The sequence below is a fragment of the Lolium perenne genome, chromosome 2 (genome assembly GCF_019359855.2).
Source record: "Lolium perenne isolate Kyuss_39 chromosome 2, Kyuss_2.0, whole genome shotgun sequence".
Lineage (NCBI taxonomy): Eukaryota > Viridiplantae > Streptophyta > Magnoliopsida > Poales > Poaceae > Lolium > Lolium perenne.
In genome coordinates this window covers 276392909-276416907 of record NC_067245.2, presented here as the reverse complement: position 1 = coordinate 276416907, position 23999 = coordinate 276392909, and the positions used below count along the sequence as shown (strand labels likewise).

At 45.1% G+C, this 23999-nt stretch overlaps 1 protein-coding gene across 1 annotated transcript; it reads left to right on the top strand.

Annotated features, from left to right (window-relative positions):
- Positions 1–1148: 1148 nt before the first annotated feature.
- Positions 1149–3547, top strand: LOC139829751 (SUMO-conjugating enzyme SCE1-like). The gene is made up of 5 exons (XM_051363269.2): positions 1149–1420; positions 1544–1627; positions 2699–2845; positions 3084–3197; positions 3311–3547. Exons 1-5 carry the CDS (start codon positions 1349–1351, stop codon positions 3371–3373), a joined length of 480 nt encoding a protein of 159 aa, XP_051219229.1. The 5' UTR covers positions 1149–1348; the 3' UTR covers positions 3374–3547.
- Positions 3548–23999: the final 20452 nt, after the last annotated feature.

Sequence of the window (23999 nt, the reverse complement as noted above, 5' to 3'; positions counted from 1 at the left end):
AATTCATAGTTTTCTTATCGTCCCTTTTCAAAGCCGTTGTTTATTTCTTTTCTTCGCTTTTTAAATTTTTTTATTACCTTGTATTAATTGTTTTACATTACTATTTTTTTTAGTTTCCATGTAGTGTCCTTTATTTCTCTTTTTAAATTTTATTTGTGTTCTGTCACAAATACAAGAATACTTTTTAGATACATACACATTCCTTTTGATATGCCTGGACTATTATGGGTAAAATATATAAATTTATTATGTAGGATCATGGATATTTAATTATTACATAAATTCATTTTTAATACATGGACATTTTTGGAATATTTGTAAATGTTTATTTTGAAACTATAATCATTTTAGTTTACAAAATGAACAATCTTGAAACATTTGAATAGAATTTCCCATATTTGAAATTTTTTGAAGCACATGAGCACTTTTAAAAAAAGTAAAACAATAATCCCACATGAACATTTTTTCCAAAGCATATGAACATTTTTTCACATGGACCAACATTGTTTCCCACATACGTAGTATATGATATTTTTGAAATATGTGAATTTTTTGTTTGCAAAACATAATTTTTCCATTATTAAACTAACTTTAAAATAAATATAAAGTAAGTGCTCTCTCCTTGCTATAATGTAGTGCGCATAAGTTTTTTTAAATTCAAACTAACTTATATACACTACATTTTAGCAAGGAGTAATAATTTCAAATTTTATTTTTCAAAAACAATACAATAATCCCTCGCTTCGGTTTACAAGGCACATGCACGCGTTATAAGAAAAACTTGACTACAAATTTGAACAAACTTATATGAGCTATACACCCAAAAAAAGAGGTGTATATTTAAATACATTTTTCTAAGAAGTTTTCAACCATACAATTTCTAGGCCTCACCAAATAAGGCATGATGAAAGTGTAAGCGGACCTCTCATATGGCACGCTATAAGCGGTGAATAAGAGATCCGCTCACCCAAACATGCCGACTGTATTTATTCTATCCTGTATTGGGCTGCACATGTAAGAAAAAAGAAGAAGTGGGCTTCACTTGTATCGTCAGAGCAAGAGGCCCAAGTTGTCGCCAAGTTCCTTCCAAGACAAGCCAAGTCATCTTTTTTGTTTTCACGAGATTCTTCAACTCGGGTAATCCGCCTCTTCATCTGCGGCAGTCCAAAGCGTTCGTATTCACTTCCACCCACCCGTGACCGGGAGCCGAAACCGAAGAGGCAACCAACAGTACAAAACAATCCACAGCGCCGCCGCACCGGCACCTAGCGAGAGTCCTTGGAAGCAAGCGAAGCGGCGGCGAGCGAGACCCCGGTGCGGCGGACCGCTCGCTCGTGTTGCAACTTGGATGGCGTCTGGAGGCATCGCCCGCGGCCGCCTCGCCGAGGAGCGCAAGTCGTGGCGCAAGAACCACCCCCACGTGCGCGCCCCCACAACACGACCTAGCTACTTGCTTTCTTTGGGCTTCTGGCCAGTTTAATTTGTTGGTTTTCATGGTTCTGAAGTGGTAATGGGGGCATTGGTGCTTGCTGGTTTCTTGCAGGGATTCGTGGCCAAGCCGGAGACCCTGCCGGATGGGACCGTCAACCTCATGGTCTGGAAGTGCGTCATCCCCGGCAAGCAAGGCGTAAGATACCGTTATGATTTAGTTTTGTCATACGTGGAATCTTCAGAAAAAATTATTCTTGGATACGTACCAGGCATAGAGTGGTTTTCTATGTAGGTGAAAAAGGGTTTTGCAGTACTTAATTGCAAAGATCTTGCCATTAATGCAAGTTGCACAATAGATGTTGTTTGTACAAAATTGGAAGATTAGACACTGCTATGTAGACATATTATATCGAGCAATCCTCTCCCTATTTGGTTGATAGAGTGTTCTTTCTGAAGTTAAATACGACCAGTACTTAGGATTTTCGTTGACCTGATATGACTAGATCTAGGAGCCCTTGAATGATAAAATCTTGACCGTATGAAATCAAAGTCTGAATCTGAAAGGGTATACTATTGCTGATTTCTTTTGTATTGCAAAATATGAAACCAGTGAGGTGCCTGGGCAATCAAGATTGACTAGAAAAGTGTGTTTTTAGCTTTTGAATCTTCTCTTAATAGAACCTGAAAATTTTATTTCAGTAATAGGCTAGACATTACAAATTTGATGGAAATGCTTGTAGCCTACAAGTTACTTCAGTTTTCTGCTGTATACGTTTTTGGTGTCACTTTTTTCAGCATAAATCACAATTCAACAGTTCTAGCTATAAACTTGCAAATGTCTTTTTTAAAAAAAAAAACTCAGGCAACATGCGTAATTGGTGCTGGATTGTTCACCTCTGTTGAACCATGACACTTCTTTTGTTGAACATGGGTGCATTAAACCATTAATTGACTCTTGTATTGAGAAAGAGCAGTTAGACCCATTTTACTTGCAACTTGAGAACTGAAATAAACAATTTCCTGCGAAATCTCCATGTTCCAAACAGAAACAGATTCTTTGTGTCCAAATCTTTGTCATTGTGGTTAACTTGTTACTATTTGATGTCTGAAACTACTTTCTGCTGATGCTTCTTCAATGTAGGTTCATAGTGTAGTAGTATACTTCTACTACAACAAATTTGTCTATAGCCTCTTCTCTGTACTCACTCTCTAGGCACCATGGCTCGCCAAACTGATATTGCTATTACTAAATATATGTTTTTTGCAGACTGACTGGGAGGGTGGGTATTTTCCCTTGACTTTGGAGTTTAATGATAATTACCCAAGTAACCCTCCCACCTGCAAGTTTCCGGCAGGTTTCTTCCACGTCAATGTCTACAACACTGGGGCAGTATGCCTATCAATCCTGAGTAGTGTAAGTTTCTACTAAGTGGATACTTTTTCTACATCATGTCTATATCATGTAAATAGAGGACCGAGGTAGGCAGTGCTGATACTCCCTGGCCTGCCCGAGTTCGAGACTCCGTTCTCGCAGCTCGGTGGGTACGCACCAAATCTGCTGTTAAAAAAGGGCTGGGGCTTCTTCCCCCATGGCGTCATTATATCATGTAAATAGCCCATTGAGATCTGATAGCTTCTCCCACTCTTTTCAGGGTTGGAAACCATCAATTACCGTAAAGCAGGTTCTTGTAGGCATCCAGGAGTTGCTTGATGACCCAAATCCTAACTCTGCTGCACAGGGTTTTTGTAACGAACTCTATAAAAAGGTTTAATTTTTATTTAATTTGAACTTTCATTATCAGAACTTTTAAGTCCTTAGTTCCGATCTCCTGATGCGCTTACCACCATGTTTTGTCTATGTCATTGACTGCATTTGCAGAATATGCCAGAGTACAAGAATCGTGTTCGACAACAGGCGAAGCAATATCCTTCACGGGTGTAACCATGAACCATCTGCAAGATACTCCCAGCTGAATATTACTAGCATGCATTTTGGTGGAATTGAAGTTATGATGTTATACATCCTCTTTTTTTCTGATTTGATGCTACTTATTAGCACCATAGTACTCGTGTTTATTGAAAACTTCTAAAATGAACCTCCAATCCATCTTCGTTACCTGGGCCTTCTGGTCTATATCAGTATATTGGGGTGGCTTGGGCGAGGAGTTGGTGGTTTAGCCATCTCGATCTTAGACTCTTAGTAGACGAGCTACCATTGCAGTTTCGGGTAAAAAGCATCCAAACTAATGTGGTTTGAAATTATTTGTAACAATCTACATAAACCATCAGTGCTATACACGGAAACCTGAATTTAGCCATGGTTTTGCTTTGTTTTTCATTTGATAAAGGACGAGGGCAAAGCCGTGTGTGGTTTCTGACAGGAAGAATTTTGTCGGTTACTCGGATTCATTCCAGATGTGAGGTGGCTATACCAGGATGTCCAGTCACGGCCACAATAGTCTGTGCAACTCGACAGAAATAGGCGCCTAGCCGTGATTTGGGTCCAGCGCAGTCCAAAAAAAAAACTGACCGTAACTTGCCGCACGCGTGCTGGTGTACGCCCTACAGCGGGGATGATAAATAGGTTTTTCCAGCGGGATCGCCTATACCCGCTCAGCAGCGCGCGTGAGCGACTCATCGCCTGAAAGCGATCCTGGATGGATCTGCCCATTAGTTTGTTCGCTCGCTCAAATAAAGTATCATACCTTTCCAGATTTGTCAAGTTGTCGACAGACTTGTCGAGTTGCACCATCGTGAAGAAATCATGTGGCGTCAGCGATCGAGAATACAATGGCTTTCTGAAGGTGACAAAAACACCAATTTTTTCCACCAAAGGGCCAGCCGACGCAGAAAGAAAAATAAGATTGGACATCTGAAGCGATCTGATGATGGTATAGTGACCGAGGATCAGCAGGAAATGAAGGAGCTGACCCGAGAATTCTATGAAAATCTGTATACATCTGAGGGTAGAGGTATGGAGGAGGTTCTTTCACATGTTCCAGTGACTCCAGATATGAATGCAAAGCTACTGGCACCTTTTGAAAATAAAGAGATCAAAGAGGCTTTGTTTCAGATGTATCCGACAAAGGCCCCTGGGCCAGATGGATTCCCCGCGCATTTTTTCCGAAGGCACTGGGAACTGTGTGGGGAAGAGATTACACGAGCAGTCTTTAAGGGTTCTCCGTGGTGAGGACAGTTTGTAGTGTTGATTCCGAAAATAGCACAACCACATGACATGGGCCAGTTTAGACCTATAAGCATGTGCAATGTCATTTATAAGATTACTTCCAAAGTTCTGGCGAATAGGCTAAAGATCTTTCTCCCAGACATTATTTCTGAGGAGTAGTCCGCTTTTGTTCTGGGTAGATTGATTACGGACAACATCATTATGAGTGTTTGCATTTCAAGAAGAGGAATGGGTCCAAAAAAACATCAACACTGTGCTCTGAAGATGGACATGAGGAAGGCTTATGACCGTGTGGAGTGGGATTATTTGAAAGCTATTGTGCTCCGCATGGGGTTTCATTACCGTTGGGTACAACTAATTATGAAGATGGTATCCTCGGTTTCGTTCTCGGTCTTGTTCAATAGAACACCTCTTGAGGATTTCGTCCATCCCGAGGGATTCGTCAAGGCGATCCAATCTCCCACTATTTGTTGTTGATTGCAGCAGAGGGCCTTTTAGGCCTCCTAAAACACAGTCATCAGTCATCGCATCTACAAAGAATACATGTGGCACTCACTGCCCCGGCAGTAAACCATCTCCTTTTTGCGTATGATAGCTTGCTGTTTGTCAAAGCGAATGAGGAGGGAGCGAGGGATGTTAAGCTACTTCTGGAGAAATATTGTGAGGCCGGATTAATCTTGACAAATCCTCGGTTTTTTTCAGCAAGGGTTGTCCCGAGGGATCAAGGCAAACAGTTAAGAACATCCTCCAAGTTCCAAACGAAACACTAATTGAAAAATATATCGGTATGCCTTCGAATGTAGGGAGGTCTCTTAATGGGGCCTTCAAATACTTGAGGGACAAGGTTTGGAAAAGAGTCCATGGTTGGTTGGAACAGATGCTATAGATGGTAGGGAAGGATGTCCTAATTAAATCGGTGGCTCAGGCGATGTCTTGCTTCAAGCTCCCAAGAGGTCTATGCGAGCATATTAATTCTTTGATTAGAAATTTCTATTGGGGAAGCAAGAAAGGTAGCAAGGAGGTACATTGGGTCTCATGGGAGGTAATTTGTCAACCCAAATTTGCAGGAGGCTTGGGTTTCAGAGATATTGAAAATTTCAACCTTGCTCTTCTGGCTCGCCAAGCATGGAGGTTACTCCTGAATCCAGAGTCACTCAGTGCGAGAATTCTGAAGGCCGTCTACTACCCTACGTCGGACCTGCTTGAGGCTATGTGTGGGTCTCACCCGTCTCAGGTTTGTCGGACTCTGATTGAAGGAAGAGATGCGATGCAGCAAGGCCTGATGCGCAGGATTGGAACATGTGAAAATACCCTTGCGTGGAATCAGAACTGGATCCCCCGGGATCATATTCTTTGGCCTAGCTATTGCATGCAAAAAAACCTAACCCTCCCATGAGGGTGTCTGATTTTATCAGTACAGACTCTATGTCTTGGAACAAACATGTACTTCAAGAATGGTTCCTACCATTGGACATTGAGAATATCTGTAAGATTCCATTGAGCACTGATACGTCTCCAACGTATCTATAATTTCTGATGTTCCATGCTTGTTTTATGACAATACCTACATGTTTTGTTCACACTTTGTGATGATTTTATGCGTTTTCCGGAACTAACTTATTGACGAGATGCCGAAGTGCCAGTTGTTGTTTTCTGCTGTTTTTGGTTTCAGAAATCCTACAAAGGAAATATTCTCGGAATCGGACGAAATCAATGCCCAACATCTTATTTTTCCCGGAACCTTCCAGAAAGTCAGAGAGGGACTAGAGGGGTGCCCTGGGGGCCCCACACGTGTGGGCGGCGCGGCCCAGGGGGGCACGCCCCCCTAGTGTGAGGAGGCCCCGTGGCCCCTCCGACTCCGCCTCTTCGCCTATAAGTTGCCTCCTAACCTAAATCTTCGAGACGGATTGACGAAACACCAGAAAACCTTCCAGAGCCGCCGCTATCGCAAAACTCCAATTCGGGGGACATAAGTCTCTGTTCCGGCACCCTGCCGGGACGGGGAAGTGCCCCCGGAAGGCATCTCCATCGACACCACCGCCATCTTCATCACCGTTGCTGTCTCCCATGAGGAGGGAGTAGTTCTCCATCGAGGCTAAGGGGCTGTACCGGTAGCTATGTGGTTAATCTCTCTCCCATGTACTTCAATACAATGATCTCATGAGCTGCCTTACATGATTGAGATTCATATGATGAGCTTTGTATCACTATTAATCTATGTGCTACTCTAGTGATGTTATTAAAGTATTCTATTCCTCCTCCATGATGTAATGGTGACAGTGTGTGCATCATGTAGTACTTGGCTTAGTTTATGATTGTGATCTCTCGTAGATTATGAAGTTAACTATTACTATGATAGTATTGATGTGATCTATTCCTCCTTTCATAGTCTGTCGGTGACAGTGTGCATGCTATGTTAGTACTTGGTATAATTGCGTTGGTCTATCATGCACTCTAAGGTTATTTAAATATGAACATCGAATGTTGTGGAGCTTGTTAACTCCGGCATTGAGGTGCTCTTGTAGCCCTACACAATTAATGGTGTTCATCATCCAACAAGAGAGTGTAGAGTGGTTTTATTATGTGATCAATGTTGAGAGTGTCCACTAGTGAAAGTATGATCCCTAGGCTTTGTTTCCAAATACTGCAATCATCGCTTATTTACTGTTCTACTGCATCTTTACTTCCTGCAATATTACTACCATCAACTGCATGCCAGCAAGCTATTTTCTGGTGCCGTTACTACTGCTCATATTCATTCATACCACTTGTATTTCACTATCTCTTCGCCGAACTAGTGCACCTATACATCTGACAAGTGTATTGGGTGTGTTGGGGACACAAGAGACTTCTTGTATCGTGATCGCAGGGTTGCTTGAGAGGGATATCTTTGACCTCTTCCTCCCTGAGTTCGATAAACCTTGGGTGATCCACTTAAGGGAAAACTTGCTGCTGTTCTACAAACCTCTGCTCTTGGAGGCCCAACACTATCTACAGGAAAATAAGCGTGAGTAGACATCAAGCTATTTTCTGGCGCCGTTGCCGGGGAGGAAAGGTAAAAGGCACTCACACTCCGGTCCCAGGTAACTAAGTTATTTTCTGGTGCCGTTGTAAGTGCTCGAAGCTATTTCCTTTAGATCCTGCAATTGCATCTTTTTGTTTCTTGTTTTTATTTCACTAGTTAGGCATAATGGAAAGCAACATGGAGCTTTTTAATCTATTTCCTGAGTTAAGACATGGATGGTTTGATGCGAAAATTAAAAAACCTATGGAACATATTAGTATGAACGCTTTGAACACCATTGTTGCTAATGATATGGAAAATTCTAAGCTTGGGGAAGCTGGTTTTGATGAGCATGATATTTTTAGTCCCCCAAGCATTGAGGAGAAAATTTTCTTTGATGATACTTTGCCTCCTATTTATGATGATTATAATGATAGTAGTCTTTTGGTGCCACCTACTATGGAGAGTAAATTTTATTATGATTATACTATGCCTCCTACACTTGATGAGAATAATAATGATAGCTATTTTGTTGAATTTTCTCCCACTACAATTAATAAGAATGACTATGCTTATGTTGGGAGTAGTAATTATTTTATGCATGAGACTCATGATAAGAATGCTTTATGTGATAGTTATATTGTTGAGTTTGCTCATGATGCTACTGAAAATCTTTATGAGAGAGGAAAATATGGTTGTAGAAATTTTCATGTTACTAAAACACCTCTCTATATGCTGAAATTTTTGAAGCTACACTTGTTTTATCTTCCTATGCTTGTCACTTTGCTCTTCATGAACTTGTTTATTTACAAGATTCCTTTTCATAGGAAGTGGGTTAGACTTAAATGTGTTTTGAATTTGCTTTTTGATGCTTTCTTTTGCTTCAACTCTTATTTCTCGCGAGTGCATCATTAAAATTACTGAGCCCATCTTAATGGCTATAAAGAAAGCACTTCTTGGGAGATAACCCATGTTTTTATTTTACTACTTTAAATTTTATTTTATATTTGAGTCTTGGAAGTTGTTATTACTGTAGCAACCTCTCCTCATCTTTGTTTTATTGCATTGTTGTGCCAAGTGAAGTCTTTGATAGTAAGGTTGATACTAGATTTGGCTTACTGCGCAGAAACAGATTTCTGTCTGTCACGAATTTGGGCAGTGTTCTCTGTAGGTAACTCAGAAAAATCTGCCAATTTACGTGCGTGATCCTCAGATATGTACACAACTTTCATTCAATTTGAGCATTTTCATCTGAGCAAGTCCAGTGCCTCTAAAAAATTCGTCTTTACGGACTGTTCTGTTTTGATAGATTCTGCCTTTTATTTCGCATTGCCTCTTTTGCTGTGGTGTATGGATTTCTTTGTTCCATTAACTTTCAGTAGCTTTGGGCAATGTCCAGAAGTATTAAGAATGATTGTGTCACCTCTGAACATGTGAATTTTTATTATGCACTAACCCTCTAATGAGTTTGTTTTGAGTTTGGTGTGGAGGAAGTTTTCAAGGGTCAAGAGAGGAGGATGATATATGATTAAGAAGAGTGAAAAGTCTAAGCTTGGGGATGCCCCCGTGGTTCATCCCTGCATATTTCAAGAAGACTCAAGCATCTAAGCTTGGGGATGCCCAAAGCATCCCCTTCTTCATCAACAATTTATCAGGTTTCTTCTATTGAAACTATATTTTTATTCCGTCACATCTTATGTACTTTAATTGGAGCGTCTGTTTGTTTTTATTTTTGTTTTGTTTGAATAAGTTCATCCTTTTGTGGGAGAGAGACACGCTCCGCTGGTTCATATGAACACATGTGTTCTTAGCTTTTAATGTTCATGGCGAAGGTTGAAACTGCTTCATTAATTGTTATATGGTTGGAAACGGGAAATGCTACATGTGGTAATTGGTAGAATGTCTTGAATAATGTGATACTTGGCAATTGTTGTGCTCATGTTTAAGCTCTTGCGTCATATACTTTGCACCTATTAGTGAAGAAATACATAGAGCTTGCTAAAATTTGGTTTGCATGATTGGTCTCTCTAAGGTCTAGATATTTTCTGGTAAGGGTTTGAGCAACAAGGAAGACGGTGTAGAGTCTTATAATGCTTGCAATATGTTCTTATGTGAGTTTTGCTATACCGGTTCATACTTGTGTTTGCTTCAAACAACCTTGCTAGCCTAAGCCTTGTATTGAGAGGGATTACTTCTCATGCATCCAAAATCCTTGAGCCAAAAACTATGCCATTCGTGTCCACCATACCTACCTACTACATGGTATTTCTCTGCCATTTCAAAGTAAATTGCTTGAGTGCTACCTTTAAAATTCCATTCTTTGTCTTTGCAATATATAGCTCATGGGAAAAGTAGCTTAAAAACTATTGTGGTATTGAATATGTACTTATGTATCTTATTTCTTATTAAGTTGCTTGTTGTGCGATAACCATGTTCCTGGGGACGCCATCAACTATCCTTTGTTGAATATCATGTGAGTTGCTATGCATGTTCATCTTGTCTGAACTAAGGGTGATTTATCATGAGTTGAATGGTTTGAGTATGCATATTGTGAGAGAAGAACATTGGGCCGCAAACTAAAGCCATGATCCATGGTGGAAGTTTCAGTTTGGACAACAATCCTCAATCTCTTATGAGAATATTATTTGTTGTTGAATGCTTATGCATTAAAGAGGAGTCCATTATCTGTTGTCTATGTTGTCCTGGTATGGATGTCTAAGTTGAGAATAATCAAAAGCGAGAAATCCAATGTGAGCTTTCTCCTTAGACCTTTGTACAGGCGGCATAGAGGTACCCCTTTGTGATACTTGGTTAAAACATATGTATTGCGATGATAATCCATGTAAATCCAAGCTAATTAGGACAAGGTGCGGGCACTATTGGTAATCTATGCATGAGGCTTGCAACTTGTAGGATATCTTATACATAATACATATGCTTTATTACTACCGTTGACAAAATTGTTTCTTGTTTTCAAAATAAAAGCTCTAACACAAATATAGCAATCCATGCTTCCCTCGTCGAAGGGCCTTTTTTCTACTTTTATGTTGAGTCAGTTCACCTACTTCTTTCTGTCTTAGAAGCAAACACTTGTGTTAACTGTGCATTGATTCTTATATGCTTGCATATTTGCATTCATCATATTACTTTATGTTGACAATATCCATGAGATATACATGTTGAAGTTGAAAGCAACCGCTGAAACTGTTGGCGTCCGAAACTCACCGGCGAGCTACGGCTGGCAACACGAAGAGCCGGGAACAACCTTAGGGTTGCGGCTGGCCCTGGTCCCTCCGAGCGACGGCCCGCAAAGCTCCTGGTACACACGTCCCGATGCTGGTGCAAGGGCGTGCCACCTGATCTATACCTGATCAGGAAGGTAATGGATTTGCTTCGCTTAGTTTCCTGCATGGCATACACGTAAACATTAAATACGAGCCTCGATCGGCTCTCAGGTTGTCCTGTGAATCGGCTCAAGGAGCCGATCCACCCATGGTTCGTATGAGGTCTACGATCACATGGTGGTCCTGCTTGATCAATATGTAGCTAAAACGACCTACGATGATTTAGGGTTTTCACCACATAATCGGAACATCCTACTCGTTATTGAGCCTGGCAGCTACGCACGGTGATAATAAACCGACCCTAGACAAGGCCTAAAAACCAACATTAAGTTGATCCCCGGAACATCTTGTCTAGGGTTAGCAAACTACACCCTATGTACCACTGGATCCTTCAACCCGTTTGTAAGGCCTAACTATGCAAATATTAAACTAATCCCTGAAGAATCAAGGAGCAATCATAACGGATCGGATCTACTAATCAATGATCAAGCAAGGTGCCGCCCTTACACCTAAGAAAGGTGTAAGGACGGCTAGACGTCTAAGGGTTGCATGGACGGAAGCATGTAGCACGGTAGAACAATGCTAACCCTAACACATCTATGATAACTACGTTGCTCGCCATCAAAAAGGCTTCAGTACGAGCAACGCATGAACGACGAATAAACGTATACTGCCTAGATCGCAAGATGCGATCTAGGCAGCATGATGCTTACCCGGAAGAAACCCTCGAAACAAGGGGTCGGCGATGCGCCAAGATTGGTTTGTGATGAACGTGATTGTTGTATTTCTTGATAACCCTAGATACATATTTATAGTCCGTAGACTTTCTAACGTGGGAATAATCCCAACCGTGCACGAGCCAAATTCTAACTAACCGACACGTATCCTACTATATTTACAGATACAAGGGCAAACTGCCCAATCTTCGTGTATAAGGCCGGTTCACGTATTCTTCCATGTGTATTTCTTCAAGCCCAATCTTGATCGCGGCCCACCTCTGTCTTGGTCAAATTCTGGTGATAACACATGCCCTCCTGGTTTTGGAATTGATAATTCCAAAATCACTCTGCTGTTTCTTCGTCGGGTCATGTCGTGGCAGAGCAAAAAACCGTCGCAGTATCCTTCATCATGATGCCTTGCCTTCTCAACTTCTCCGCGTGATTTGACCGCTGTTTTTTTTTCTTTGGGCACCACCTCCTCGGAAACTGCTGTGGCATTGAATCCCCACTATATCCCCTTTATTTAACCGCTCCGAACAGTTCGCCACTTCATCCCCTTGCTCTGTTCTGACCATCGGCACCCAAAAAACCCCAATCCAGAGCAATGTCTTCCTCCTCTTCTTCCTCCGCCTCATCGGATCTCTCCTCCCAGTCCTACTCCTCCTCTTCCTCCTCCAGCTCGTCGGTATTCTTCGATTCCTCCTCGTCTCGTGAACCGACGCCGGAGTGGGACCCGGTGGCTGCTCAGATGAGGGCGCACAACAGGCGCGCCCCAGAAGAGTGGGACCAGGAGGACCACGCCTCCTCCGTTTGGTCCGAGGACGACAAGTCCTTGACCAGCGGAGACGAAGATCTCCAGTTCCTCGCCGACGAGGAACTGGAATCGGAGAGTGAGGATGACTCGTTCTCCTGGGACGAGTATACCTCCTCCGAGGAAGAGGAGGAGGAAGACGACGACACCAACTCCCTCGAGGATTACCCGCCGGCGAAGCGGTTCTGCGCCGGGTCAGATGATAACGACGACGACGATGAAGATGACGAGCCCCCCCCCCCCCCCGGGGGGCCGTTGGAGCAGTGACGAGGAGCCCGCCGGCAGCAGCGCCGACGAGAGCTCCGACGACGACGACGAGGGCAGCAACGGCCCGTAGACTAGGACCTAGTAGCATAGGCCTAGCAGTAGTAGTAAATTGGCCAATAGGCCTTTCTTTTGTTCTTCCTTCCTTGAGCAATCGGCTCTTTCTTTGTAAGAAATCCTTTATTAATGAAGAAATATTCCCCAAATAATTTTGCTTTTTTGTCGATTTTGCCGATTGTCAAACGAGGTCGATGCACAAAGAACCGATGGCAGGGCATCGGCTTATGCCATAAACATGCTTTAAGGCCATAAAAGTTGCCTACTCATACGGTCAACAAATCCAATTCGTGTCCACGCCATCTCCCGATCTCAAACGCACAGATTCAGCAAAATCCAATCGAGAAAACCATCTCCAATGCCATGGGCCCTGGCTTGAACTTGACCTGTTAACCTGCTCAATCGAGCTTGTTCTGTCTAGAGTCGATGGTAATGCATCGGCTTTTTCATTATTCTAAAGTCGATGTACATGCATCGGCTGTACTGATATCTATATTTCTCAAGTCGATGTCTGCGCATCGGCTGTGATTTGTATAATTTTTTTTTACTGGCCGATTTCATGAATCGGCCCCCATATTTCCTTTACTGATCATCCCACATGCTTGGGAAATATTTCTTGAGATGTTGACCATTGACGGCCATCGGGAACTTAGCGCCGTCCACTGCTCCAAGATGTATGCATTACCCTTCAAGGCTTGAACGACTTTGTATGGACCGTGCCAATTAGGAGACCATTTGCCATATGCTTTATCCTTGGTTCCTAATGGCAACACTGCTTCCCATACTAGATCACCAACTTGGAACTCCTTCGGTCTCACCTTCTTATTGTATGCACGAGCTACCCTGGCTTTGTTCTCTTTAATTTTTTCCAACGACCAAAGTCTAAGTTCCGTTGCATCCTCAATAGTGTCACTCATCAAAGCTGCATATTCTTCAGCTGTTAGATCATTCTGAAACGTGACACGTCTTGATCCAGCCGTAATTTCCCAAGGCAATACGGCTTCCTGCCCATAGACAAGCTGGTAAGGCGAAGTCTTTATGGCTCCATGGCATGACATGCGGTAGGCCCACAAAGCTTCTGACAGTGTTTCATGCCAAACCCTAGGGTTCTCGTCAATCTTCCTCTTGATCAGCTTGATCAGGCTCTGATTAGACGCTTCAGCTTGCCCGTTGGCTTGAGCATAATATGGAGATGATCAGATCAGCTTAATCCCCATGTCATCGCAGAATTTCCTGAATCCTTTAGAAATAAAGACCGAACCTCCATCGGTCGTGATTGTTTGGGGAATCCCGAACCTATGAATGACGTGTTCTTTGACAAATTTGATAACATCTTCTGATTTTACCTTCTTCATAGGGACGGCCTCCAACCATTTGGTGAAGTAGTCTGTAATGGCCAGGATCCACTCGTGGCCTTTGCTCGACGCAGGATGGATTTTGCCGATCATATCCATGCCCCAACCTCGGAATGGCCAAGGCTTGATGATGGGGTTCATTGCTGATGAGGGTACCATCTGAATTTTCCCGAACATCTGACATGCTTGGCATCCCTTGTAGTACTTGAAGCAATCCTCAAGCATAGTGGGCCAATAAAACCCTGATCGCCTAACCAGCCACTTCATCTTATGAGCCGATTGGTGAGTTCCACAGGCGCCTTCGTGCACCTCATGTAAGAGCTGATTAGACTCAGTTGGTCCCAGGCACTTGAGTAGTAACCCTTCCAACGTCCTGTAGAACATGTCATCTCCTATAAGGACATATTTCATGGCCTTGTATCTTATCCGTTTAGGTGCCCCCCGAGCCGAATCCTTCAAGTAATTGAAGATATTGGCTCTCCAGTCATCCTGTTCTAGGAACTGCACCTGAACTTCTGACCCATCTGGTATGTCCTTGTATCCTGACGCCATTTGCGCGAGATCATTGGCGTCGGTATTCTGAGATCTTGGGACCCAATTGAAATTGATGTACCGAAAATGTGTCATCAGCTCACGACATTCCATCCAATATGGGAAGAGTGACTCACTCTCGCACTTGTATTCATCCGTGAGCTGGAAAATCACCAACTTCGAGTCTCCAAAAAGCTCCACCGCTTCGCCCGGCTTCCAAGAAGCAACTCCAGTCCCTTGCGTACTGCCTCATACTCAGCGACATTGTTTGTGCAAGGGGTAGATAGTCTGATGGAGAAGGAGTATGTTGCCCCCCGAGGTGACACGAGCAGAATGCCGATGCCACAACCATCGTCACAAGCCGATCCATCGAAGAACATAGCCCATGCACGTATAGATAGTGCTGCTATATTAGTATTGATCCGTTCAGCTATGAGATCGGCCAACGCTTGTCCCTTGACTGCTTTCGCAAGCTGATACCGGAGATCAAACTCCGATAACGCAAACATCCACTTACCAAGTCGGCCTTTCAAAACAGGAGCCGACAGCATGTGCTTGACAACGTCTGATTTGCATATGACGATGATCTCTGCCGTCAAAAGGATGTGATGGAGCTTGGTGCAGGTGAAGAACAGGCAGAGGCATAACTTCTCAACCTCAGGATACCTTGTCTCTGCATCCAACATCCTCCTGCTGAGGTAGAACACAACCTTTTCAACGCCCTCGTAGAGTTGCACCACCACTGAAGCAATGGACGTGTCACCATCGATAGGTAGATGTAGAACGGCCTGTCCTGCTGAGGCGGAACTAGCATAGGCGGTGTTGTTAGATACCGCTTAATCTCATCAAACGCCTGCTGCTGTTCTGCCCCCCAGTGAAACTCGTCATCAGATTTAATCTTGACCAACGCCATGAACGGCTCAATTCGTCCTGAGAGATTAGAGATGAATTGCCGGACGAAATTGATCTTGCCGATCAGACATTGGAGCTCCTTCTTCGTGGTAGGCGGTTGCATGGTACGTACTGCCTCTTGACTTTTCAGGCCGATCTCAATTCCTCGTTCATGAACAAGAAAACCTAGGAACTGACCGGCCGTCACACCAAAGGCGCACTTCTTTGGATTCATTCTGAGTCCAAACTTCCGAGTTCGGTCTAGGATGCGTCGCAAATCATCCAAGTGTCCTTCCATGGAGACAGACTTGACCACCACGTCATCGATGTAGATTTCCACCAACTTGCCGATCAGATCATGAAAAATATAATTCATGGCTCGTTGGTACGTTGCACCGGCATTCTTCAAACCAAAGGTCATGACCACATATTCGAACAAGCCTACTGATCCTGGTACTCGGAATGCAGTCTTGTGTATATCTTCTGGGGCCATGAAAATCTGGTTGTAGCCGGCATTGCCATCCATGAAACTCAACACCTTGTGGCCAGCAGCTGCGTTGATCAATGTTTCTGCCACAGGCATTGGATATTCATCTTTTGGAGTGGCTCTGTTGAGATCTCGGAAATCTATAGCCACCCACCATCGGCCGTCCTTTTTCTCCACAGTACAATAGAGATCCATTCAAAGATACCCGCATGGCCTCGATGAACCCGGCGGCTAACATTTTCTCGATCTCTTTCTTGACTTCTTCGAGAATTTCGGCCTTCATCGACGTGCTCGTTGTTGGAACGGCCGAAATCCTTTCTTGAGAGGGAGCCGATGCTCAATGATGCTCTGTCTAACCTGCATCTCTGTGTAATCCCATGCAAAGCAATCTGGGTACTCTTTTAACAGAGCTATCATCTGGCTCCTGAGATGTGGATCTAACTTCTTGCTGATGAAGGTTGGTCATGGCTTATCCCCAGGACCAATGTCGACTTCTTCTAGCTCATCAGCCGATGTAAACCCATATCCTAGCTTTCCGTCACCTGTTAGATCGACGCTGAACATAGGCAAAACGTATGGCAAGGATAATATGGGCCGATTGCTGGAATCGGCCCCCATCTTGATTGCATTGCTCAAAAGAGGTTTACATCTTGTTCGTGCTTCACTATGACTACGTGACATGCTTGAGACAAGATCATTACTTTTCATTTTTTGGGGCCGATCACAAGGATCGGCCTTCCCAGGTACGTTCATAGACTTTGCTCCTGTTACACGGTCAGGCCAGTGGATAAGACCAGCCTCACCCCATTTTTTGACACGTCGATGTACTCGCAGTCGTCCAAAGTGATGCCTGAGAGTGGCTCTTGGCCTTCCGTCTCCCAAACGTTCATGCCAGCCGTTGAAACCTCGGCTGTATCGTCTGCATGGACGACTTCTACTTCATCTCCATCCCACTGTATTAAGCATTGGTGCATCGTAGATGGAATGCAACAGTTGGCGTGGATCCAATCTCTCCCTAGCAGGACAGCGTAAGTGCTCTTGCTGTCGACAATGAAGAACGTCGTAGGGATGGTTTTCCTCCCTACGGTCAGATCCACGTTCAGAACACCTTGTGCATCACATGCTTGGCCATTGAAATCGCTCAGTGTCACGTTGGTCTTGATCAGATCCGAGCTAGAGCGTCCCAACCGACGTAGCATGGAGTATGGCATGATGTTGACTGCCGCTCCGGTGTCCACCAGCATCCTATTGACAGGCTGCCCATTGATATAACCTCGTAAGTACAAGGCCTTCAGGTGTCTGTAACTTCTTTCACGTGGCTTCTCAAAGATAACCGGCCGTGGGCCGCAGTCAAGTTGTGCCACAGGTGCTTCGTCTATTCCAGGAGCACAAAACTCTGCCGGAAGAATGAACACCATGTTTGTACTAGCCGATGTCTCATCATCGGCTTTCCTTTGCTTGGGGCGCCACTCCATCTTTTGTGGTCGACCCTCTTCGTCTAGGGTTCGTTGAATTTTCGCGGCCAAATCGGGCCGCGCCTTCCTTAGCGTGTGCAGGTATAACCTTTCGGCTTCCTCCAAGCCACGCAGTCGCTGAACCCTACGCTTTTGGGAACGGCTGAGTCCATCAGGGCACCACCTTGGCCGGTGGTACTTGTCCTCTTCTTCTTCATAGTCATCTTCCAACTCCTCGAGGTCTTCTTCCCAAGAGGACTCAGTTCGCTTGTTCCTAGATGGGAGAGGCCCAAGACGTTTGAACACTGACACGTCTGTTGCACCCTTCTTCTTCTGTCTACATTCTGGGAAGTTGCCGATTGTAGGCAATTGGCTCATTCCTGAATCCCAGCAGTGTTTGAAGAAAGGACAGTCCCAGTGCTTGTCCACGTCGTCTTGTTCTCTTGACCTTTCCTTGGCACGGTGCTCGTATCTCTCCTCATCGCGATCATGCCGACGATGTCTCCTGGCGTCCCTGCTAGCTAGACGATCCCTTTCATCGTCGCTGTTGTACCGCCGGCGTTGGTCGTACTGACTCACGTATTTGTTGAGGAGATGATCAGAGAGAGGTCGTTGATATCGCACATTCTTCACTTCTCCCTCTGTGATGTAGCGTTTGTCATCGTGCCGGAGCCGATCGCGTGGAGCGGCTTCCTCTTTGTCCTTGCTACGAGAGCGGCTGCCCTCGCCTTTGTCCTTACCAGAGTGGTGCCCAGGCTCGACCATGTTGATGCTCAACGAGAAACCTGGCTGGCATCCTTCGGGGTAAGCGTACTCCACCGTGTTAATGGCGGGGAAGGGGTGTGTATCGACTTTCATGGCGTACTGGTTGAAAATTAGACGTCCTTGTTCTATCGCCATTTGGATCTGCTGACGCCACACCCTGCAGTCGTTGGTGGTATGGGAGAACGAGTTATGCCATTTGCAGTATGGCTTTCCGTTCAGCTCCTGTCCCGTGGGGATTTTGAGGCCTTCAGGTAACTTCAGTTGCTTCTCCTTAAGTAAGAGGTCAAAAATTTGCTCAGTTTTAGTTACGTCAAAATCAAACCCTCTGGGCGGACCTGGTGGCTTAACCCATTTGCAGGATACGGGGGTTGCCCCCCGAGTCCATTCAGCCACTGCTACCTCTTGATCTCCCGCAGACCCTTCATCTTCCTCTGTCTCAACCAGGACTACTGCACGTTTGAATTTGTCCTGGTACAACTCTGGGTGGCGCTGCTCATATAATGACAGTTTCTGAACCATGTGCGCCAGTGAAGGGTAGTCTGCTTGGGAAGCCATATCCTTGATCGGTGAGGCGAGACTCACTACCACCAACTCGACCGCTTCTTTTTCAGTCAAACGAGCCGAATAACATCGGTTCCTCACGGTCCTGAAGCGCTGGATGTACTCTGACACTATTTCTCCGCGCTTCTGACGTACTTGGGCTAGATCGGCAATGCCAGCCTCGGAAGCCTCTGAGTGATACTGCATGTGGAATTGCTCTTCCAACTGCTTCCAAGTCCGGATCGAATCTGGTGGCAGTGATGTGTACCACCCAAAAGCCGATCATGTGAGGGACTGTGCAAAGAACCTCACGCGTAGTGCATCTGCAGCTGAGATCGTGCCCAGCTGCGCCAAATATCGGCTTATATGCTCGATAGAGCTGGAGCCATCCGACCCACTAAACTTGGAGAATTCAGGGAGCCAATACTTGGGTGGTAGTGGGATCAAATCGTAGTCGTTGGGATACGGCTTGGAATAGCCGATTGCCCTCCTTTTCGGTACCATGCCGAATTGGTCTCTCAAGATCGTGCTGATCTGATCCGCGGTGCTAGCTGCAGGAGTGGAGCTCTGAAGATTCGCTGGCGTGGCATATTTAGCTAGCCACGCTTGCTTCTCAAGATCTGAGCTAGCTACAGGAGTTGGGCTCTGGCCGTTCGTCGGAGTGGCATACTTAGCTAGCCACGTCTGCTTCTCAAGATCTGATCCGTAAGCTCCTCCCCGCTGTTCCGAAGTCCGCCGTTGCAGCCGGGTTCGTGAGCGCCCGATTCACTGTCTGGCACGTATGTGCACGTGTATCCGTGAGGGATCTCCTTAGGCGCCTCATACAAGAACTGGTAGTCGCTAGGATCGCCACCGATATTGTAGACAATGAATGCCGGTGTACTCGGCACCTCTGGTGCTGCCAGTGCGAACGGCAGCGGTGGTCGGCTCTGGAGTGGTAGCTCTCCTTGGTGAGTCCCTAGAGCAGGTCCTGACGGAGAGTACTGATGCCTCAAGATTTCATGGAGCACCCGAAGGGCGACACGCTCCAAAGTGTTCACCAGGCTCTCAGAATGGCGGTGTATCGAATGAGCTACCATGAAATTGATCTCCTGACGCAAGGACCTGGTGCGTTCTTCTGAAGGGGTGGACAGGTCAATTCCGTCGAGCGCGCCTTCAGGTGTGAACCCTCTCCACCTGATGCCATGCGAGCGAGTCCTGTGGAAAGAGCCGATGAGGTCGGCCTCGAGGATAGCTTTGACGTCGTCATACTTCTTCTTGAGCTCCTCGGGCAGATCCTCGTACGTGACTGGAGTACCTTCCGCCATCTCAGATGTAGATGGCGATGCAGTTGATGTCGAAGACTGTCTCACCGGGCATGCCAGAATGTGTTGGCGTCCGAAACTCACTGGCGAGCTACGGCTGGCAACACGAAGAGCCGGGAACAACCTTAGGGCTGCGGCTGACCCTGGTCCCTCCGAGCGACGGCCCGCAAAGCTCCTGGTACACACGTCCCGATGCTGGTGCAAGGGCGTGCCACCTGATCTATACCTGATCAGGAAGGTAATGGATTTGCTTCGCTTAGTTTCCTGCATGGCATACACGTAAACATTAAATACGAGCCTCGATCGGCTCTCAGGTTGTCCTGTGAATCGGCTCAAGGAGCCGATCCACCCATGGTTCGTATGAGGTCTACGATCACATGGTGGTCCTGCTTGATCAATATGTAGCTAAAACGACCTACGACGATTTAGGGTTTTCACCACATAATCGGAACATCCTACTCGTGATTGAGCCTGGCAGCTACGCACAGTGATAATAAACCGACCCTAGACAAGGCCTAAAAACCAACATTAAGTTGATCCCCGGAACATCTTGTCTAGGGTTAGCAAACTACACCCTACGTACCACTGGATCCTTCAACCCGTTTGTAAGGCCTAACTATGCAGATATTAAACTAATCCCTGAAGAATCAAGGAGCAATCATAACGGATCGGATCTACTAATCAATGATCAAGCAAGGTGCCGCCCTTACACCTAAGAAAGGTGTAAGGACGGCTAGACGTCTAAGGGTTGCATGGACGGAAGCATGTAGCACGGTAGAACAATGCTAACCCTAACACATCTATGATAACTACGTTACTCGCCATCAAAAAGGCTTCAGTACGAGCAACACATGAACGACGAATAAACGTATACTGCCTAGATCGCAAGATGCGATCTAGGCAGCATGATGCTTACCCGGAAGAAACCCTCGAAACAAGGGGTCGGCGATGTGCCAAGATTGGTTTGTGATGAACGTGATTGTTGTCTTTCTTGATAACCTTAGATACATATTTATAGTCCGTAGACTTTCTAACGTGGGAATAATCCTAACTGTGCACGAGCCAAAATCTAACTAACCGACACGTATCCTACTATATTTACAGATACAAGGGCAAACTGCCCAATCTTCGTGTATAAGGCCGGTTCACGTATTCTTCCATGTGTATTTCTTCAAGCCCAATCTTGATCGCGGCCCACCTCTGACTTGGTCAAATTCTGGTGATAACAGAAACTTAATCTTCTTTTGTGTTGCTTCAATACCTTTATTTAGAATCTATTGCTTTATGAGTTAACTCTTATGCAAGACTTATTGATGCTTATCTTGAAAGTACTATTCATGAATAATCTTTGCTATATGATTCAGTTGTTTAATCATTGTCTTTACCATTGCTTTGAATCGCTGCATTCATCTCATATGCTTTACGATAGTATGATCAAGATTATGTTGGTAGCATGTCACTTCAGAAATTATTCTTTTATCGTTTACCTACTCGAGGACGAGTAGGAACTAAGCTTGGGGATGCTGATACGTCTCCAACGTATCTATAATTTCTGACGTTCCATGCTTGTTTTATGACAATACCTACATGTTTTGTTCACACTTTATGATGATTTTATGCGTTTTCCGGAACTAACCTATTGACGAGATGCCGACGTGCCAGTTGCTGTTTTCTGCTGTTTTTGGTTTCAGAAATCCTACAAAGGAAATATTCTCGGAATCGGATGAAATCAATGCCCAACATCTTATTTTTTCCGGAACCTTCCAGAAAGTCAGAGAGGGACCAGAGGGGTGCCCTGGGGGCCCCACACGTGTGGGCGGCGCGGCCCAGGGGGGCGCCCCCTAGTGTGAGGAGGCCCCGTGGCCCCTCCGACTCCGCCTCTTCGCCTATAAGTTGCCTCCTGACCTAAATCTTCGAGACGGATTGACGAAACACCAGAAAACCTTCCAGAGCCGCCGCCATCGCGAAACTCCAATTCGGGGGACAGAAGTCTCTGTTCCGGCACCCTGCCGGGACGGGGAAGTGCCCCCAGAAAGCATCTCCATCGACACCACCGCCATGTTCATCACCGCTGCTGTCTCCCATGAGGAGGGAGTAGTTCTCCATCGAGGCTAAGGGGCTGTACCGGTAGCTATGTGGTTAATCTCTCTCCCATGTACTTCAATACAATGATCTCATGAGCTGCCTTACATGATTGAGATTCATATGATGAGCTTTGTATCACTATTAATCTATGTGCTACTCTAGTGATGTTATTAAAGTATTCTATTCCTCCTGCATGATGTATTGGTGACAGTGTGTGTGCATCATGTAGTACTTGGCTTAGTTTATGATTGTGATCTCTTGTAGATTATGAAGTTAACTATTACTATGATAGTATTGATGTGATCTATTCCTCCTTTCATAGTCTGTCGGTGACAGTGTGCATGCTATGTTAGTACTTGGTATAATTGCGTTGGTCTATCATGCACTCTAAGGTTATTTAAATATGAACATCGAATGTTGTGGAGCTTGTTAACTCCGGCATTGAGGTGCTCTTGTAGCCCTACACAATTAATGGTGTTCATCATCCAACAAGAGAGTGTAGAGTGGTTTTATTATGTGATCAATGTTGAGAGTGTCCACTAGTGAAAGTATGATCCCTAGGCTTTGTTTCCAAATACTGCAATCATCGCTTATTTACTGTTCTACTGCATCTTTACTTCCTGCAATATTACTACCATCAACTGCACGTCAGCAAGCTATTTTCTGGTGCCGTTACTACTACTCGTGTTCATTCATACCACTTGTATTTCACTATCTCTTCGCCGAACTAGTGCACCTATACATCTGACAAGTGTATTGGGTGTGTTGGGGACACAAGAGACTTCTTGTATCGTGATCGCAGGGTTGCTTGAGAGGGATATCTTTGACCTCTTCCTCCCTGAGTTCGATAAACCTTGGGTGATCCACTTAAGGGAAAACTTGCTGCTGTTCTACAAACCTCTGCTCTTGGAGGCCCAACACTGTCTACAGGAAAATAAGCGTGAGTAGACATCAAGCACACAGAGGCATGATGATATATGGGCTTGGCATTATGACCGGTATGGTCTGCTGACTATGAAGTCTGTTTATCGACTGCTTATCACGCCAAAGAAGAGATGAGAAGACTGGCTCGATGGAAGACCAAATGGCTCAAACTATGCCCAGGATGAGAAATAATGGAAGAATCTATGGAAGGTCCAAGTGCCCTCGAAATTGCGCTCATTCCTGTGGAGGCTAGCTCAACAGTCTCTGCCGACAGGTGACGTGAGGCATCATCGACATATGGCAGATACAAGCAATTGCTCTATATGTGGAGCTACAGATTCATGGCGACACTCTTTGTTGGAGTGCAACATGTCGTAGTGTGTGTGTGGGCTTTGATGAGCGAAGACACGACGCAGCACATGGCTATGATGGTTGAGCCATCAACGAAGAATTGGCTCCTCACCATGATGGAGACGTTGAGTATAGGGAGGCTTTTGTGGAAATGGCAGTGACCCTATGGGCCATTTGGTATGCACGTCGACGGCTGATTCACGACGGTGAACAACAAAGTTCTCTCTCCACATACTCATTTGTGATGCATTTCATCGATGACCTGGCTACCCCTCCTGCGCCGGTGTAAGCAGTGCGGTCTGGAGTGGCGATGGGTGTGATACCTAAGTGGTTACCACCTCCTGAGGGATATGTTAAGATCAATGTGGAAGCTGCTACGTCCAAGACGGGTGGCGGCGGAGTAGTTGCAGTTGTTTGCAGGAGCGGAATTGGCGAGTTTATGGGTGCCTCTGCTCTAACCATCAGCGATATTGGGAGTACTGTAGCACTAGAAGC